The sequence below is a fragment of the Bufo bufo genome, chromosome 7 (assembly GCF_905171765.1).
Source record: "Bufo bufo chromosome 7, aBufBuf1.1, whole genome shotgun sequence".
Lineage (NCBI taxonomy): Eukaryota > Metazoa > Chordata > Amphibia > Anura > Bufonidae > Bufo > Bufo bufo.
In genome coordinates, this window is record NC_053395.1 from 185,226,539 (window position 1) to 185,248,255 (window position 21,717).

Below are 21,717 nucleotides of genomic sequence, written 5' to 3' on the forward strand. Positions count from 1 at the left end.
CCAATTTTTTCTTTAACACATCGATGGTTAACAGCCAAACAAAACTCAATATTTATTACCCAGATTCTGCGGTTTACAGAAACACCCCACATGTGGTCATAAACTGCTGTATGGGCACACGGCAGGGCGCAGAAGAAAAGGAATTCCACATGGTTTTTAGATGCCATGTCCCATTTGAAGCCCCCTGATGCACCCTTACAGTAGAAACTCCCAAGAAGTGACCCCATTTTGGAAACTAGGGGATAAGGTGCCAGTTTTATTAGTACTATTTTTGGGTACATATGATTTTTTGATCATTCATTATAACACTTTATGGGGCAAGGTGACCAAAAAAATGGTTGTTTTAGCACAGTTTCTATTTATTTATTTTTACAGCGTTCACCTGAGGGGTTCAGTCAAGTGACATTTTTATAGAGCAGATTGTTACGGACGTGGCGATACCTAATATGTATACTTTTTCTCATTTATTAAAGCTTTACACAATAATAGCATTTTTGAAACCAAAAAAAACGATGTCTTAGTGTCTCCATGTTCTAAGAGCTATAGTTTTTTTAAATTTTTTTAGAGATTTTCTTATGTAGGGGCTCATTTTTTGCGGGATGAGGTGACGGTTTTATTGGTACCATTTTGTGGGACATACGCGTTTTTGATCACTTGGTGTTGCACCTTTTGTGATGCAAGGTGACAAAAATTGCTTGTTTTGACAGTTTTATTTTTTTATTTTTTACGGTGTTCACCTGAGGGGTTAGCTCATGTGATATTTTTATAGAGCTGGTTTTTACAGACGCGGCAATACCTAATATGTATACTTTTTTTTATTTGTTTTACTTTAACACAATAATAGCATTTTTGAAACCAAAAAAATGATGTTTTAGTGTCTCCATGTTCTAAGAGCTATAGTTTTTTTATTTTTTGAGAGATTTTCTTATGTAGGGGCTAATTTTTTTGCGGGATGAGGTGACGGTTTTATTGGTACCATTTTGTGGGACATACGCGTTTTTGATCACTTGGTGTTGCACCTTTTGTGATGTAAAGTGACAAAAATTGCATGTTTTGACAGGTTTTTTTTTTTTTTTTTTACGGTGTTCACCGGAGGGGTTAGGTCAGAGCTGGTTTTTATGGACGCGGCAATACCAAATATGTCTATTTTATTTTATTTTTTCTATTTTTAACTTTTTTTTTTTTATTCCTTACTTGGGGACTTTTTTTTTTTTTACATGTGAAACTTTTTTTTATTTTATTTTATTTTTTCAACCCTTTATTTTTTTTTTATTTTTTTTTTTACACTTTTCGTCCCCCATAAGGTCATACAAGACCTCTGGGGGACATTTGCTTCACTTTTTCTTTTTTTTTTTCACTGTTGATTTCTCCTGTAACTGGGGCTGACATAGTAGCACCCCCCAGAGAGGCTGTACAGCCTCAGAGCAGGGCTGATCGAGGTCTGTGAAAGACCTCACACAGCCCCTGCACTCTCCGGTCATGGCGGTCACATGACCGCCGGGCCGGAACAGGAAGCGCATAGCGCTTCCTGCTCTGCATACACAGCGCTCGGTGAGCGCTGTGTATGCAGCGATCCAGAAGGCAGGGACACCTGGGCACTGTCCCTGCCTTCTCTAAGGCTTGCCCTGCTGTCACTGACAGCGGGCAACCCGATCAGCAGCTGCACGATTAGCGTGCAGCTGCACTTTTTGAACAGACGGTTTAAAACGTGCGTTCAGAAATAGAGATCCACCCATAGGACGTTTATATCCTATGGGCGGAAGGGAGGTGGTTAAGGGGTTGAATAATTGTGTCAATGAAGAAATCACAAAAAAAACATTTACTACTGTATTACAAAAAAAAATTATGTCATTTTAGTTGCATTTGGTTCTTTAAAAAGTCCTTGTAAGATTTCATTCTGAACACAATTACAAATGTACACTAAATTCCCTAAAACCCAGGCATGCTCAACCTGCGGCCCTCCAGCTGTTGTAAAACTACAACTCCCACAATTCCCTGCTGTAGGCTGATAGTTGTAGGCTCTTCAGGCATGCTGGGAGTTGTAGTTTTGCAACAGCTGGAGGGGCGCAGGTTGAGCATGCCTGCTTTACAGCATTGGGGGTTGAATAATTTTGAACACAACTGTATACCACTCCTATAACGGTGTGTATTATTGTCTGTCAGCATTCTACTGACAGTCAACCTATTAGGCCCTGCCTAATAGAGCACATGGCAGATGCTTGGATCTTTGTCATTCCCTGGCTTCCATGACAACCCAATGACACCCTGTGACTGTGTTGTGGGGGCACTGATGCAGTGACAAAGGGAGTTAAACTCAATGATGTGGTAGCTATTATTACTCTAGTTACTTTATGATGATGGCTTTTGGTTGTGTGCGCTCCATCACAATGATGTAATAGTGCAGTGGTTCTCAGGAACAGCTCACCAACATGTCTATTATGTCATACGGGGTAAAAGGGTTAAAGGCTATGTCCAGCTTTTCAAATATATCTTTTTTTATTCACTCAGCGCACATAAAATGAAAAAAAAGGCAACTTGGCAATAGCTGTCAAATTTTCTGTTGTTTTATTCTACAGCTACTCAGCAAAGCTGTATCCATGGTAACAGACAACACACTCTGTGTAGTCTGACCCTGCATTCAAATCCCCTTCTATCTGTCCTGTACTTTTGGCTAACTTACAAAATGTATGTAAGCACAAAGTAGGGTCGCAGTGGAATAAAGTATGAGACTGCCACGCTGTGGGCTTACTCTACGCAGAATTCGACTGCTGTCTGCTACCATGGAGATGCATAGTCTGCATAGGAGCTGTAGAAACAAAACCATAGGAAATTTTTAAATTAAGGCGTATTGCTAAGTTCCAAGTTGTCACTGTGCAATAATGACATCCCATCCTAAGACTTCATCAGAAACCTTTTTTTGACTCCTTCACCATACAGGCACATTACTTTAGAGAAAATCACTGAGCCCAATAAATCTCCTCAACGCAACTTTTTAGCCCCCTGCAGGATTTGAAGGGGCATGGGTCCTGGGACAATAAAGTTAACTACAGTTTAAGAATGACAAGAATAAAGCAACGATTGCTGAGCAATAGGCAATTACTTCTATACTGCCACTAGCTACAAAGTTCTGTATGTTTGACATATATTCTAATGAGGAGCGATTAGAGGCACGCTGCAGAAAGTAATCCGTCTAATAGCAGTAAATTGCTTTGTTCTATAATGCTGAAACCACTGGATAATCTGCCATTCCTAATACAACCAGAATAAATGTGTTCTCTTCAATTTTAAGCAAAGTAGAAATTCATTAAGAGCATTGAAACTGCCTGATTAGAGAAATACAATACTTAAATATGCTGTAATTCCTCTTAATACAGCATGACAGATCGGGGGATTGAAATGTGTTGATGAATCCTATTCTAACACGGATGGCTCAATACAAGACAATTGCTTGAAGGATGTATTAAAGAAGGGTAATCTGTATTGCCAGGACCTGCAGCGTTTAATTACCGTGAAGCAGACAAGACTAAAATGTTGAATGTTATTAGTGAAGAAATGTGAAAGGGCTTGAGATAAACAGGATCCGGCGCTGCCAGGCTTAAAACTTTCATATAAAGGATGCTTTGTTTTCTATTTTTTTTTTTTTGGCATAAGAAACTTATGTACTTTTTCGTAAACCAAAAAAAGATGATGACGAGGAGGGTAACGTGTGAAAAATGTTTAATGACATAGTACCACAAGCAAAAGATAAGCATGCATCTGGAGTGATGTGACTAACGTGTTGGGGCGCGGGGGCCACACGGTGACTTTGCCCGCAGTAGGACTTCATGTGACTGTCATGTCGCAGTCACTTGCTGGGTTGCAACACAACACCATTCATGTAGATTAGTTTCAGTTGCTTGTGATGTAGGCAGCGCTGCACTGCGATCTTTGGCCGCGTGACGTGCGTTGCAGCCAACGTTGTAGTGTAGCAGGAGAAACTCGAAAAATTAGAACATCGTGCAAAAGTTCATTTATTTCAGTAATACAAATTAAAAGAAATTGCATTAATGCAGCTTAAAATTAGAATTTTGTGAAAAGATTCAATATTCTAGGCTCAAGAAGTCGCACTCTAGTCGGCTAATTAATCTATACCCCCTGAGCAAAGGGTGCCTCAACATTGAGACTTGAGTTTTCATAAGCTGTAAGCCATAATCGTCCAAATTATAGCAAATAAAGGCTTGAAATATCTCGCTTTGCATGTAATGAGTCTATCTCGTATATTAGTTTCACCTTTTAAGTTGCATTACTGAAATAAATGAACTTTGCATGATATTTAAATTTTTCGAGTTTCACCTGTAAGCAGCTGAATGTGCAGATCTGCTTGAAGGGTTTTTCTCCAAGAGGTTTTTACTGATGACCTATATTCTGGATAGGTCATCAGTATCTGATTGGTGGTGGTGGTCTGACACCCAGGGACCCCGCCGATCAGCTGTTTGAGAAAGTAACAGCACTCCTGTGAGCGCCACAGCCTTCTCTCTGCTCACCAAGCTCAGTGGTATCCCATCCCAGCCCCATTCACTACAATAGGGCTAAACTTCATATAGGCCATGTGATCAATGAATGTGACTTCACATGGCCTAGGCAAAGCTGGAGAAGGCCATGGTGCTACTGCGAGTGCCATTGCCTTCTCAAACCTCAAACTGCTGATCGGTGTTGGACCACCACCAATCAGATACTAATGACATCAGTAAAAAAAAAAAAAAAAAAAACCTCTTGAAAACCCCCTTTAACAACTGGTCTTCCTAGGGAGTCCCCCTTGCTATGATGAGAGGAAAGAACGATCAGACATATAACATGTCCGATCCTTTGTTCTTACGGAAGGTAATCTGTTGTCAGAGGTGTCTGGCAGTAGTTTATTCCCTCACCATTGAGAACACGGCTTGGCTGAGCCGTACATGCATGTTTATTTGGGGAGGTAAGGAAAATTAGCTGTCAGCCAGTACAGCTGTATAAAGACAAAAATGCGTGAAATGGTTCTGCAGCTATATAGTACCACATGTATTTCAGTCATTTTCTATATGTTTAATTGTGTGTTTAGGCACATCGAGTTTTGAGGCATCTTTGTACAGCTGCTGATTCAGCACTAAAGCATTCAAAGGCTACAAATACATTAGACTGATGTTACAAATGCAAAAAGTCTATTGGCACAAAATGCACCAAATTTATTAAGAGGTGGGTCTCCTATTAAGAATGTATCAGATGGGTGTCCATGCGCCAGAATTTCAAATCTACGCCAATTAAAAGCTGGCATAGATGTGAACTATATTTTCTGCCAATTATATTATATTTTCATTACAATTGTGGCAGGCCACGTGAGTCCCCGCATCTCCTGCTAAACCCCAACCACTTCTCTCACTACTTCTGAGTAGTCAAGGAGGGGCTGGCCAGAGTACAGAACGGGGCTTGGGTGCAATGAAACAATGGTCATGGCCTTGTTGAACGAAATGCTTAATTTGCACATTGGGAAAAGTATCATAACTCTGGAACAGAGTCTCGGATCAACAAATCAAAATCAGATCTTTAATCAGGTGAACCACAGCTATGTGTCTATGGCGGGGGTCAGCAACCTCCAGCAGTCAGCTGTTTTTAAACTACAATCCCCAGCAGGCTCCATTCACCTCTATGGTGAGCTGAATGAGTGTGCATGCATTGTAGTTTCACAACAGCTGGAGGCACCACTAGTCTATGCAAACAGCCACAGAGGGAATTCACTGGTGACAGGCTCCCCGTGTATCTGCTTTACGTTGCCTGACCAGTGTAGGGCATGTTTAGGAGATGTGATATTGCTATTTTTTGCTCCGTTCCCCCCGTTCTGTTTTGCCGCTCTATATGCTAATCAATAGCATTGGTACAGAGAGGAGGAGACGACTGCGTTTCTCAGGGGGGCCGTCTCCCTCTCCCTGGCTGTGTGCTGTCTAATCACAGCGGAGCGCATCACAGCCAGGGAGAAGGTAAGCATTTTTTTGTTTTTGTCAATAGTTGTGATGCAGTCCGCTGGGATTGGACAGCTCACAGCCAGGGAGGAGACACCCACTGAGAAACGGGGCAGTCTCCTCCTCTCTGTACCGATGCTACTGATTAGCATATAGGGCGGCAAAACAGAACGCGGGTACATAAAAAAAATAGTGATATGACATCTCCTAAACATGCCCTACAGTACCAGATATTAATATTGTAATCTCAGACATGAGGACTCTCCTGCATAACGGAAACCGGACAGATCTGTTATGCAGGCCAAAGACTTCTATTATGACGGAATGAATAACGGAATGCCTCTAAAGGCATTCCTTTATGCATTCCATCATGGAATTGCGTTATGGTCCGTGGTAACAGAATCTATAACGCAATTCAGATTATACCACAACCCGAATTTCAAAATATGAAATTCGCTCATCCCCAATGAGGACCTCTCCTGACATGTCTGTTTTGGAAACTACTTGCATTTCTGATGCATCTATTCTTATGACACTATGATGCCTCTATATTCCTAGCAGTAGTTTATGAATTTGAAGGTCCGACTGGTTGTTACAATAATCAAAAAGTTCCAATACGTAATCCCAATGGTTTTACCGCTGCAAGTCCCAGAAGTGAAGTGGGTTAAATTCACAATGTCAGTATACAATATTTTCGGAACCGCGCGACTCTCCACTAGTCGATCCTCTTAATCTCGAATCATCCGGCTGCACAAGTATCGATAGAACACCATAATTCCCCAAATTCCTCCTCCCACTACAGCTCCTGCGGAAGGAAGCACACTAGTAGTGAAGTACTGTAAAAGCTCCCCACGCGCGCTTTCAGCTGTTATACTCACAGGGGCAGGTGGGAAAAAGGCACATCAAATCAGTATATTCAACTGAGCTTTCCCCTTTTTCCTTTTTTTTCTTCCGTGATCCACTAGAGCATAAAAACTCCAATAGTCCAACACTGCTATTCACTTTTATATAAAACTCTTTTAATATACTCACAAAAGTAGGTTGACAAAACAGCATATAAAAACCAGATATTCCTGCCCGACCCGGGTTTCGCTGTAAGCTTCATCAGGGGCATAACTCCCAACACCAAACTACGTCATTAAATACCCTTACCACTCCCCCCACCCTCCTCTGTCTCAACCTACACTTTATTTTAAAACACACCTTTTCTACTGCAATTCAAATGTATTTCTACTATCCATATTTTCCGCCAATGCTTCATTCTAATCTGTTTCCTTTTCCTTACTATTCAATACCCACATTCCGCCTTACACACCAGCAAGGGATCACATGCTTCACTCTCTCCAATCCTGCTACTGTTGATGTACATACCCATTACTATCCTCCACCGCTCCATTCATAAAGTCACACTCCGCTCTCCACTCTAAACAACGTCACCTCCTTCTCACTACCACCACGCAGGTAGGTAAATTATCTTTTCTTCATTTCGTGGGGGGGACCTTGCACAAGTTGTATAAACCTATTCTACAAGACATGGTGTCAGATCAAACTCGATGTTTAGTCCTTTTGGTTGAATCATGTCTAACTCATAGATCCACTTGACTTCTCGGCGATCCATCTTTGCCACAAAATCTCCTCCCCGTCAGTTGCTCTTCACTACCTCAATTCCCATTAATTTTAATTTTTGATGGGCCATTTTATAATGTAGGCCTTTTTTTTATATTTATTATGTGCTCCTGCACACGCGTTTTTAGCTTCCTAGTTGTTCGACCAACATACTGGAGGCCACACGGACACTCCAGCATGTACACTACTCCTGACGTTTCACATGTTATTTCTCCAACTATCCCAAAGTCCTTCCTTATCCTTAATTCTATTTTTGCATGGGAGGCAAAAGCCGCACCATGTGAACTTGTCCCGACCTTCTTGTTATCCACAGGGAGGGCACTATGGACTAATCGATTCCGGAGGTTAGGGGCTTTCTTAAAAATGACATCTGGATGGTCTGGTATTTCTTTCCCTAAGACTGGGTCATTTTTGAGTACCCCCCAGTTTTTTCTTATGGCATTCTTCACTAATCCAGCTTGTGCTGTATACTGTGTTATAAAAGAATATCTGTAATCTTTTTCTTTTTTCGCCACATCGATCTTCTCTTTCTCCCCATTAGTTTCTACCTCCTGACTACAAATTATTAGACCTTCCCTTTTATATCCCTTCTCAACAAATCGGTCCTGTATAGCCAAACTTTGTTCCCTAAACATAGTGACATCTGTACAATTATGGTATATCCTTTTGATCTGCCCTTTTGGAATATTTTTTAACTAGGGTTTATGATGGCAACTTTTAATATCTATATATCCATTCAAATCTGTTTCTTAAAAAAAAAGTCCTTGTTTTGAATCTTCCCTCCTCTATAAAAATCACCAAATCCAAAAAGTTGATGGCCCTATTACTAATATTACTCGTAATTTCAGAATTTCGTCATTTTTATTCAGATCTTCGATGAACCCTTCCAGACCATTCTTCTCCCCTTCCCACACCAGCAGACAGTCGTCGATATATCTTCGCCATATTTTCAAAGTCCCCCCTTGTCTATACTTGGAGAGGATTGGGTTAATGTAGTTCCTTTCCCACGCTCCCATAAAAATATTGGCGAAACTGGGGGCGAATTTCGCCCCCATCGCCGTCCCAATCCTCTGCAAATAAAACCCCCCACTGAACCAAAAGTAATTACTGGTCAGGCAGTACTCAATGCAATCAACAATGAAGCTACCTTGCAATGTGGACATATTTGGATCTCGATTTAATTCTTCCCTTACTGCCCTCAGGCCCAACTCCTTTGGAATGACCGTATATAAGGAGGTGACTTTGACTAACTCAATGACACTCCCTGTATCTTTTAAATAAGATGGTATTTCCACTACGTACCGCTGCAAAAAAAAAAAAAAAAAGTCGATATATTCCGTTAGTCTGTCTGCTGGTTAGGTAATTAATCCCGGAGACTATAGGTCTCCCAGGGGGGTCTATAAGGCTTTTGTGAATTTTGGTTTATGCCAGTTGGGGCGGTGTCCCTGCACAGTTTGACGCTGGCAGCACTTATCGGATCGTCTCAGACTGTGCAGGGAGACACTCCCAACTGGTAACACCCAGATGAACCTTTATGGCAGACTGCCAGCAATTCATTCATAAACTTTTTAGAAGTAATAACAGAGGAATGGTAAACAGAATTATATGAAAATGTTTACAAGGAGGATGCAAGCAAACATATTTGTCAGGAGAAGTGACAGGTCTTTAAATGGAACTGTATGCATAATGAATACTTAAGCAACTTTCTAATATACTTGCATTCAGTGAATGGACACATGGACGATCCTAACCTAATACTTGCTACTGCTGAGTTTGCTGCACTGTATGGTATTTAGGTAATCCTCCAGGATCTGAAACGTATGAGTTCTGAACCACTCTTCAGCCTTCGGATGTAAATAATGGGGCATAAATTCTGTAAAATTTAGACCTTAGATTTAGGGTCCATTCAAACTACAGTGTCCATTTTGCGGACTGCAAAACACGGACATCAACTGTGTGCATGCTGCATCACTGTGTGGACCCATTGACATCAATGAGTCCATGATCCGCAAGTTGCAGCAAAAAACAGGACATGTCTTGTCTTTTGTGGCAAGGACCAGGAAGCACATAGAAGCAAAACGGACACGGTCGTGTGAATGGACCCTAATGCAGCATGAGCTCAGAAGTGGCAGTCAAAAGATGCACAAAATTTAGTACAATGGAGCATGTGGTGTCATAACACTGTCACTTCTTTAGCACGTTAGATGCTTGCCTTCTCTATACCACCTCTTGGGTGGCATATTTTAGGTCTGTATTCTGGCCAGTAATAAACCTGGAGCATTTTATGGCCCAACAATGTTTTTTGACAAGTGTTTTTGCTAAGCGCAATCATTTGTTCTTTTGGCATAAATCAACAGTAAATTTGTCTAAACTGATTTGCACTGAAATTATGGCACACCTAACGTTGGGGTTCTGGCCCAACATTATTAGTACATCTGCTCCAGTGTTCCCATTCACTTACCACAAACAAAGATCATAGAAATGGTGCGGAATTAAACCACAAATTAAATTGGAAAGGTGCATAATGGTTCATTATACAATTAAACGTTCCATAATAACAAAGAAAACATTTAAAAATATACTGAGAACTTTAATCCAAAAAGAAAACCACCACAAATCCCACTGAAATTGTTTTTAATGGTAGTTACATGACCGTGACATAAATCTAGACCCATTCCTGTGTCATATTTATTTAGGAAAATGAGAAATATTAAAGGTCCAAGTAAATCCTGTGTCCTTACATTTTTTCAAAATGACCTAACCTTTATGGCTAACTATAAAAAGAAAATATATTTACAATTCTCAAACGACGTATCTCCGGCCATGTCAATGTGTTTGTATTTTGGCAACATGGAACCTAATAGAAAGCGCTGAGATATATTCATCTTGTGCCACAGAAGACTAGTTTGTGATCAGACAGAGCAATAAATATAAAATTCCTCCATGGAAGTGTTAGTAGAGCCATGTTCTCACACCATAATAAATAATACGTTTTCAGCAGAATAGTCAGGCTCGGAAAGTTAATCTATTGGCAAAAAATGTAAATATACAAGCTTCATTTAAACTGCAGCCAACATTTAGGTGTTTGCCAGACAACGTTGTTAACACAACCATACAATGGCAACAATTACTCGAAATTTTAAATTTGGATATCACAAACAGATACAATATCTCTTTGTTTCTAAAGAAATAACAATGTTTCAAGTTGAACACTACATAAAAGCAAAATACAACAACATATGAGCAAAGTTCTCACATAAAACTGACCTAAAAAAGTGTGTATACAAGAGCAGATTTTTTTTTTTATTACAAAAGCCAAAACTGGTTGGCTCTGTGATTCACACATTACGAAAAGTTCCAAAAACAACGTATGACTTCATTTTCTATGTGTTTTCATTCGCTACTGTCATCTGACCAATCAAAATCACTGAAGCCGATGGTCATGTTAATCTTCTTTCCTTTCCTGACCGAGGTGGTTTTGCTGGAGTTCTGCTTGGCTTGCATGTTAATTTGCATTCCAGAATGCAGGACAGGTCCTCCAACTCCCATGTCGAACATATTCCCGAAGCCCTTCATCATGGCCTGTAGGCTTTTGTTCATGTTATCTACCTCCCCGTTACTGGTGGCTGTGATCTGACATGACATCTCTGCACTGTTTGACTCCTCTGTTTTAGATTCAAAGAAACACTTCTGAGAAATTCTCGGAGCAATAGGAAAAAAAAGCTATTCAAACAAAAAAATAAAGGAAAGGAAAGGACAGAAGGAAAAAGGGAAACATTAAAATCAATATAAATGAAAGGATCCATAAATAATCTGGATTAGTTGGCAGTAAATGGAAAGTAAAATAATTAGTAAATCAAAAACAAGATACAAGTAGATAACACACATCGTCTTTGATTGAGTTTCTATAAAAAAAAATGTATTAAAAGAGAAAATATTTTAGATGAGGAAAAAAAGAAAAGATTTGATAATGAGAATACAAAAAACTAAAAAGTATGTAGAATAATCATGAAGTAAATGGTCATCAAGAGTTCTGATCACATGTAACAGGTGCCCTTTAAGCATATCCAACTAAATGCAGCAAACCATACTCTAGAGCAGGCCACAGAAATATGATAAATGCCAGAATAAATATTGCTTATTCCTACATTCACATACATAGTAATTAGGGATGAGTGAATTTCATATTTTGAAGTTCGTGTGCGGGTTCGTGTGGGGGTATTTACTGAATTGTGTTATGGATTCCGTTACCACGGACCATAACGCAATTCCATGACTGAATGCATAACGAAGCATTCCGTTATTCATTCCATCATAATAGAAGTCTATGGCCTGCATAAAGGATCTGTCCGGTTTACGTTATGCAGGACGGACGGATCCGTTATGCAGGTCATAGACTTCTATTATGACGACATGCCTCTATGAATAACGTTATACATTCCGTCATGGAATTGTGTTATGGTCCGTAGTAACGGAATCCATAACGCAATTCAGTAAATACCACCACACGAACTTCAAAATATGAAATTCGCTCATCCCTAATTACTATGTATGTGAATGTAGGAATAAGCAATATTTATTCTGGCATTTATCATATTTCTGTGGCCTGCTCTAGAGTATGGTTTGCTGCATTTAGTTGGATATGCTTAAAGGGCACCTGTTACATGTGCGCTTGGCAGCTGAAGGCATCTGTGTTAGTCCCATGTTCATATGTTGAAGCATTCCTGAGAAAAATGTGCTCGTATTGATGAAAAAAATTATGTTTTAATGTATGCAAATGAGCCTCTGGGAGCAAAGGGGGCGTTGCCGTTACACCTAGAGGCTCTGCTGTCTCTGCAACTGATGCATCCTCTGTACTTTGATTGACAGGGCCAGGGGTGATGACATGTACACTGCCTCGTCCTGTCAAAGTGCAGAGGGCACAGCAGTTGCAGAGAGAGCAGAACCTCTAGGACTAATGGCTGCGCTCCTGCTGCTCCCAGAGGTTCATTTGCATATATTAAACATAATTTTGTCAATCAAAGTGCAGAGGGTATGGTATGAGTTAGTTATTCCCAATCCCTTAAATAGGGAATAACTTATAGGTACCAGAATACCCCTTTAGGAGGGCTTATTACTGATACCAATTAGTAGGGATCGACCGATATAGATTTTTTAGGGCCGATACCGATAATTTGTGAACTTTCAGGCCGATAGCCGATAATTTATACCGATATTCTGTGAAATTTCATTTTTGAAAAAAAAAAATCCTACACACATCTGCTGAAAATGAATATTTTTATTGTTAATGTGTATTTTTTTTTTGTAAATCTTTCTTTTTTATTTATACTTAATATTTTGGTGTTTATTTTTTTTACTAACTTTTAACCCCCTTAGGGACTAGAACCCTTGTCCTATTCACCCTGATGGATCTCTATCAGGGTGAATAGGATCTCACACTATCCCTGCTGCTCTGTGCTTTGTGCACACAGCAGCAGGGAGCTGAACATGGCAGCCAGGGCTTCAGAAGCGTCCTGGCTGCCATGGTAACCGATCGGAGCCCCAGGATTACACTGCTGGGGCTCCGATCGGAGGAGCAGGAGAGAGGGGATCCTGTGGCCACTGCCACCAATGATTAATACTGGGGGGGCTTGAGTGGGGGGGGGGGGCACTCTGCGCCACCAATGATTAATACTGGGGGTGGGGGCGCACTGCCCCACCAATGTTTTTAATACGGGGGTGGGGGGCGCACTGCGCCACCAATGATTAATACTTGGGGGGCCACACTGCGCCACCAATTAACATAAATCTCTCATTTATTCATATACAGGAGGCGGGAGCTGGCTGCAGAATCACATAGCCGGCTCCCGACCTCTATGAGCGGTAGCTGCGATCCGCGGCACCTAAGGGGTTAACTACCGCAGATCGCAGCTACCGCTCATAGAGGTCGGGAGCCGGCTATGTGATTCTGCAGCCAGCTCCCGCCTCCTGTTCAATTTGAATAAATGAGTAAGTCAACATCATTGGTGGCGCAGTGGCCACAGCCCCTCCCCTCCTCTTGTCTTCTCTCCTCTCATTGGCGGCAGCAGCATCACAGGGGGAGGAGACACTGCTTCCTTCTCCCCTGTGCTGCTGAGGGAACACAGAGAGCGCTGAGAGCAGCGCGATCCTTGTTCCCAATACGTTATCGGTATATCTGCAAAATAGATGCCGATACCGATAACTGTCAAAATCCTGAATATCGGCCGATAATATCGGTAAAACCGATAATCGGTCGATCCCTACCAGTTAGGTTTTTTAATATAATATTTAAGATTAATGATGTATATTTCCTCTTTCCTTCTGTAATACTAGAAAAAAAACATCCTGAAGTTCTACTATTTCACTATTGATATAAATGGTGTTTCATCAAAACAAATGTAGGAGTCACAAGCAATTGGAAAATTTTATTTGAACAACTGAAGCCAAACACATGGACAATGTTATCAAATACATGGGTAAGACATGTTAGCAAGGTATTAATGGATTACATTTTGGTGTCAACATATTACACACACACACCATGCAGGTCATGCAAGACAGGCGCAATTGGGAATACTTATCAAGATAATCTTTTTGAGAAACTGGGACAACAGAGATTTGATACACGTCAATAATGAATGAATAACCCACTGTTTATCCAATATTATTTACAGCAGTTTTGCCTAACGTTTTATTATAGTGCCTAATATTAGTATTCAACAACTACACAGGAAGGGGTGTTTTTTTAAAGGGAAAGTCAACATATCTTCAGATATGTGTGGCCATATCAAATTGGTGAAGTCTGTGACATTCTCAGCAAAGGGTCATTCAAATCAATGGCTTAAGTTCAATGTCAGTGCCAAATGAGTGTAAAGGGGATGTCTCATCATAAGCGACAGTGTCAGAGTCATGATCTGATCCTACCAATTGCTAGAACAAAGCGACAGAAGTACTCTTTCTTAGCTTTTTTCAGCATGTTACATGGGCAGCCATTGATCAGCAGGGGTCCAACTGCTCCGACCCATGCCAATCAGATATTGGTGACATATACTAGTGGCTTATCTTAGTAATATCCCACCAATGTCTATGGTGAGACAAACTATTAAAGGAGTTGGTCTATCTGGACATTGATGGTATATTGCTAGGATATGGCATCAATGTCAGAGATAGGTGCAGGTCCCAGAGGTGGGACCTGCACCTATCTCCTGGTAATATGCCATCAATGTCCCGGATGGGCCAGTGCTTGATGATGATATTTTATTCCAAACAGAATCAGTGGCAGTCCTAAATCAGACACATTTTCCAATGTGAAGTATCAGAAGATAATTTTAAGTGCATCCCATCTACTTTAATTTAAAGTATAAATTCTAAAATCTCGTTAGGATTTGTCCCAGAATCATGGCAAAGATATGTTAAGTATCCCACACTCCTGTTCAGTAAAGCAGAGGTTGATAGATTTGTGATGCCAAAACACAAGCACAATTCCGTGGTCAGGAAACTCCTGGCATGATAGAATATAACCTGGTATCCCGAATTCCAGTATATAGGAGAGATACCTGTGGTATGATTGGCTTATATGGTCATGTGATGTCACAAATTCACCCCGATCTTTGGAGAAAACCCTTAAAAGGGTTGCATGGGATATATTATGTTTATGGCAAAAACACCCATTTCTTTTTGCACATAAAAAAGACATTAAAATAACCTGACTAGTTCAAAACCTAATTCTCTAAGGGTATATAACCAACACTCCAAGATTTTTTGTGATTCGTGTGTCGCAGCAAATGTGCGAGTTGCTCTGCGACCTCATTCATTCCTTTGGCAGCACCGCTACACTGTGATCTTTGGTCACACAACACCTGTCGCGGCCAAACTGGCTGTGCAGACGTATCCTAACTGGACACCTTTTTACATACTTCAATGTACCAGAGCATCAATTTCACTAATTAATTCATTTTATGAGAGAATAGTAATCAAGCCGTTCGCTCTAATCAATGTGCCTCTCCCAGGGTTACACAGCGATCGCAGCGCTGGAAACTTTACGTGTACTTTTGTTCAGCTTCATACTGCCATAATTACACACTTGTATCAGGACACAGTGGATTGTTTTTACTCAATGAATTTTTATTCTGAAAATTAATCTTCAGTGCAGATAGTTTTTGTGGTAGAGGTAAATTTGTCATTTAACTTTTTAATAGATTCATATTTCACAACCATAAACTACAGTATACCGTATTTTTTGCCCTATAAGACGCACCGGCCCATAAGATGCACCTAGGTTTTTGGGGAGGAAAATAAGAAAAAAAATATTTTTAACCAAAAGGTGTGCTTTTGGTGGGTTTGGAACTAATGGTGGTCTGTGGATGGCACTATTACTGGGGATCTGTGAATGGCACTATTATGGGGGATCTGTGGATGACGCACTTTTATGGGGGGATCTGTGGATGACGCACTGTTATGGGGGGATCTGTTGATGACGCACTGTTATGGGGGAATCTGTGACAGACACTGTTATGGGGGGGGGGATCTGTCACGGACACTGTTATGGGGGGGGGGGATCTGTGACGGACACTGTTACAGGGGGATCTGTGGCTGACACTGTTATGGGGGATCTATGGATGGCACTGTTATGTGGGATCTGTGGATGGCACTGTTATGGGGAATCTGTGGATGGCACTGTTATGGGGGATCTGTGGGTGGCACTGTTATGGGGGATCTGTGGGTGGCACTGTTATGGGGGATCTGTGGGTGGCACTGTTATATATCTGCCATCCACGGACCCCCCACCCCATAACAGTGCCATCCACAGACCCCCCCAGCCCATAACAGTGCCATCCACAGACCCCCACCCCTTAACAGTGCCTTCCACAGATGTTCCCCATAAAACTGTCATCCACAGATTCCCCCCCCACCGCTCCAGTGCTGCAGTATACAACTATAAAATGTCTCATTCAATTAAAAGTGATGCCCCCTCACTCCTAATATTACCGTACAGCTTCTGTACAACGCAGGCAGGCCGGGTGGCCAGCGCGTCACTCACTGACGTCCCGTGCCTGCGCCGCCTGCTTCATTCATAAAGTAGGCGGTGCAGGCACGTGACATCAGGGAGTTTCGCTGCCGCCCGCCCGGCCTGCCTGCATTCTACAGAAGCTGTTAGGGTGTACGGTAATATTAAAAGTGGGGGGCATGTTTAATCACTTTTAATTGAATGAGACATTTTATATTTGCATAGTGCAGCACTGGAGCGGCGGGGCCGGAGTACAGTGACTGCATATAAATTTGAGCAACTCTTACACATTGTGTTACATATTGCCGCTCTTGAGTTACAGACTGCATTTTAGTCCAGGTTGAACCTGCAAGAAGTCTGTTGACAGAAATACACTTAAAGAAGTATTCCCATAGTATAAAGTGACTGCAGCTACATTCATGTGAACTCCCTGTGCAACCAGGGTGCTGGGGTGCAGAATCGGCACTGTGGAGAAGTGATGAGAATATCCCTTTCATAGCTAAGCTGAGCTCCTATATTGCAGTAGCAGAATTCGTTTTTCAAACATCAGTTATAAGGACAACACACGTGGCACTGCAACCTCGAAGGCCGAGAGATTTCAACAGTGAAGCCACAGAATTAACTGCAAAATGGAGTTCAAAGGTTAAATTATGCTTGGACTAGTATGCTGCCTTCAATACATAGAAAAAATGCTATTTTGGCTCGAGGTTAATAGATCGTCTTTTAAAGGGCATCTGTCAGCAGCGGCCTCCCTATTCAACTGTTTGGATAGAGATATATCTGTGGTTCACATGATTAAAATGCTGTCTTTCTTTTATTGATCCAAGGTGCCGTTCCCAAGTTAATATGCAAATTAGGTGTTTGGTGCAATAAAGGGAGTTACCATAGCTCTTGTTGCACCCAAGCGCCACTTCTTTCTGTGGCCAACCCCTCCCTAGTTGCTTTGATTGACAGGGCCAGGCAGTGGCAGAGCAACCAGGGAGGGAGGGGCTAGCCACAGAAAGGAGTGGAGCTTGGGTGCAACAAGAGCAATGGTGGCACCCTCATTGCACCAAAGGCCTAATTAATGTGCATATTAAGAAAAAGTATCATACCTCAGGAACTGAGCCTCTGACAGTTACAAAATTTATAGTAATAAATTGTTGTATGTGAATATACCTGAACAGAGAGTCTGTCACTATACTATGCTGCTCTCAGTGAGGGCACTATAATGGAGGTGACAGGTTCCCTTTAACACAGTAAACAGAGAGGAAGGGGTCCCATTGCATAAATGAAGAACACAGCCTCCTCCTGGTGCTGGCTCACAATACCCCCCCTCCTTCAGGAACTGGGAAACCTGGTGACTGACCGCACACCTCCGTCACATTGTGTGGGGAGACACTCACACTGCCATGGATAAGGGGGATACGGCTATCTTTAGATCCTATTCTAGTGACTGCATTTATTCCAGAACCTGGGTGTTTTGACACATACTGTACACTATATTGCACCATTGTGTCCTAATTAATTATTATTGTAGCTCTTCTATAAAAGTCTGCAGGGAACATTATGACAGTTTTGTACTATAACCATTTATACCGTTCTGTGCAGGGCTGTCTACCAGACTATCATTTATTACTGACATATTAAATATTATGAAAAAGCATCAAACATCATTTTGAGAGTGATGGCTTGTTATACTGTATATAGAATAACAAATGGCTAGCTCTAGGTGTACATGGGGTCTTTGTGACAAGTTTACAGTGGGCCCCATGTGTACCTTATGCATGCTTCATGGGTTCCCAATGTCTAATGGGCTCTGGAATCTGCCCAACTTTGGTGACAGAGGTACTAAAAGGGAACCTGTCATGTGGAACCTGGCGTGTAATCTGCAGGTAACATGATGTGGAGCAGAAGAAGCTGAGCATATATATACTATAGAGAGGCGTAGCTATGCAGAGGTAGCAGTCGCTACCAGGCCCAGGAGCCTGAGGGGGCCCAAAGATCCTTGTGCCGCATAAGAAAACACCAGTATTATAGAAAGTGCATGCTGGTAGAGCTCTGTCATAGATTTTGCACTAGGGCCCAGAATCTTCAAGTTACACTTCTGGCTGGAGGGAAGGGGATAGGTTAAGAAATTGGGGATGCCATTCCAATTTTTGCTTCGGGTAGCATGAAGGCTGTATTCTCCCCTGCTCCTTGCCACAAAGCACTGAGGTAACCTGAACTCTTGCACCTGGGCCCATCAGCCTTTAGCTACGCCCCTTATACTATATATTATTATAATGGAAAGATATCAATATAAATTGTCACATTCAATTAAATCAATGCTTATTTCAGGCTTCGGCGTCCAGTGGGCAGTCCTACTCAGTAAGTAGGCCCTACTGGACTCCAGTCCTACACATTGAATAAAGAGAGATTTACATTAATAAATGCCAAATTAGGGTACGGACACATGTTCAGGTTTGTCAATGCAGTTCTGGAAGCCAGAATAAGGAAAGGTTCATAAAAGGAGAAAAAATATAAAATGATAGATATGACTTCTCTTTTCTAAGTTCCTGCTTTTGGCTGGATATATTATGCATATACTGAATTTTTTCCACAAAACAATATATCAATATATACAAGGTATGCGAAAATTAACAAAAAGAAAAGTGAACCGGTTGACTTAAAAAATCCACTCTTAATCATTGTGATTAACAAGCAAATAAAGTGAAGGATGTGGCAGCCATAATCTTACGTCCACTGTGGAACATCATAAGCAGCACTGGGTTTTGAAGTTGTAAAACTGTTATGCTGCAGTCCATATCCCCTACAGGGTCATTATATGCCCAGAAAGGGTTTGCACAGCTTAATTGGAATCTAGTCCATTTCTGAACACTCGACAGTTTCATCCTGTGATGTGTTCATGCTTCTTGTAAGTACAACCCTATTTATTCCCTCAAGCAAGGAACACAATGTGACTTGCCTCCTTTCAATGATCTAGAAGCTGAAACGGAGGTCACACATCACTACCAGCTGCCAGGCAGGTCAGCCAATTAATTTATAGTTCTCTTGTAAAAAGTTCCTGAGATCCTCGTCTTGGCAGAACATAACAGAGTGATAATATCCCAATAAATGTCACCCTTGATCGGCTCAGCTTGCACCATAACAAAACCAAGCAAAGGTTCGATCTTGCCTGTATATTCAATTTTTAATTCATTTGATAAATAAGACAATTCTGAGCCGGAGAAAGGAGATTTTTCCTTTTTGAGGGGAAATTTTTTTTTTTGAATAATTACGAGACAAAAAAACTGCACACGAAACGCAGAGGCATCTGACATGCATTTCTTCACAGCCAGGTAGGTTTTTCCTTCCTGGCTGTGACGCTCTCCGATGTGATTGGATCGTGGTACAGCCAGGGAGAAGGAGACGCCCACTGAGAAACCCTGGCGTCTCCTCCTCCCTGTACCGATGCTCAGTATTTACATACTGAGCGCGAAAACTTAAGGCGGGCGCAGCGGGGTGTAGGGGCGATGTTTTAAAAAAAAAGAAAAGAAAATGGGCGGCAGCATCAGCAAGTATAGGTATTTAGCTCCTATAAGTAAAACAGATGAAAGGTCCTCTTTAACTTATGGGGGAATGGGGGGGCAGTGTAGCTTGCTGTGCTACGCTGTTTCTGTAATTTCTATTTACTTGTATGGGAGCTAAGGAAACAGTGTAGCACAGTCCACTTTGCTGATTCCATTGTTCAGACCATCTCTGGCGGTGGCCCTGCATCTTTCAGACATTTATGGCATATCAGCTAACATGCTGAGTACAATCTATAAAGAGTATACAGTAAGCTATTGATATCCCTCTACTGGTGACTGTAGGTATCCTGCATGCAAGGAAAAGGGGGTCAGTCAGCACATCCCAATGCGCAGGTGCACACTGACATGGCTAAATACACAAAGGAAAAAAATACAATGTAGCAGCACTCTGCAAACCAATTAAAGTACACAAATATCATAGTAATAGTAAATATTCTAATGTTAATGCTACGCTTATTTAGTAAATTTGAGATTCTTATCAAATATATTTTGCACAAAATTATTTGGGCCCTTCTGCCAAAAGTCAAGGTGATCTCTGTAAGAAGGGAACATAACAATATATTTGCTAAGAATCTCAAATTTACTAAATAAGCGTAGCATTAACATTAGAATATTTACTATTACTATGATATTTGTGCACTTTATTTGGTTTGCAGAGTGCTGTTGCATTGCATTTTTTTCCTTTGTGTATTTAGCCATGGCAGCGTGCACTGGGATGTGCTGACTGACCCCACTTAGTCTTGCACCCCTGACCAGCCTGTCTGCCACATAGGCTGTTTTTAATTAATGTAAGTATAAGGCCTCATGCACACGACCGTGGTGTGTTTTGCGGTCCGCAAATCGCAGATCCGCAAAACACGGATGGCGTCCGTGCGCGTTCCGCAATTTGAGGAACGGCACGGACAGCCTTCAATATGAATACCTATTCTTGTCCGCAAAGCGCGGACAAAAATAGGACATGTTATATTTTTTTAGTGGGGCCACGGAACGGAGCAACGGATGCGGACAACACACGGAGTGCTGTCCGCATCTTTTGCGGCCCCATTAAAGTGAATGAGTCCGCATCCGAGCCGCCAAAACGGCACCTTGGATGCGGACCCAAACAACAGCCGTGTGAATGAGGCCTAAAGCTGTAGCCTGCTCTCCCTGGAAACCTTTTGGCACCAGGAGAGGTATAGAGTGGACTCTCATTGCATTCATTGGAAGCCGTCTGGCACCAGGAAAGGTACAGAGTGAGCTCAGCATGCATATTGGAACCTGCATTCCTTGAATTTTAAAGTGGCCGTGAGGGCTCATAACAGGTATCGTTTAGTGTTAGATTCCCATCTTACAGAGATCGCCTTGACGTTTGGCAGACGGGCCCAAATAATTTTGTACAAAATATATTTGCTAAGAATCTCAAATTTACTAAATGAGCGTAGCATTATCATTAGAATATTTACTATTACTATGATATTTGTGTACTTTATTTGGTTTGCAGAGTGTTGTTGCATTGCATTTTCTTCCTGTAGGTATCCTGCATGTCATCTTTTAAATCTGTCTATGCAGGTGATTGGGGGCT

The 21,717-nt window shown here is 41.5% G+C and overlaps 1 protein-coding gene across 3 annotated transcripts in view; it reads right to left on the reverse strand.

Annotated features, from left to right (window-relative positions):
- MAP3K20 (mitogen-activated protein kinase kinase kinase 20) overlaps window positions 1-21,717 on the reverse strand; it is a 232,839-nt gene that overhangs the window by 74,269 nt on the left and 136,853 nt on the right. The window contains exon 12 of one of the 3 annotated variants that reach the window (XM_040441939.1): window positions 10,216-11,321. The exons of the other annotated variants lie outside the window; for them this stretch is intronic. Coding sequence (XP_040297873.1) covers window positions 10,992-11,321 — 330 coding nt within the window. The 3' untranslated portion in view covers window positions 10,216-10,991. Of the gene's footprint in view, window positions 1-10,215; window positions 11,322-21,717 lie in introns of those variants that run through there. 3 annotated transcript variants of the gene reach the window in all.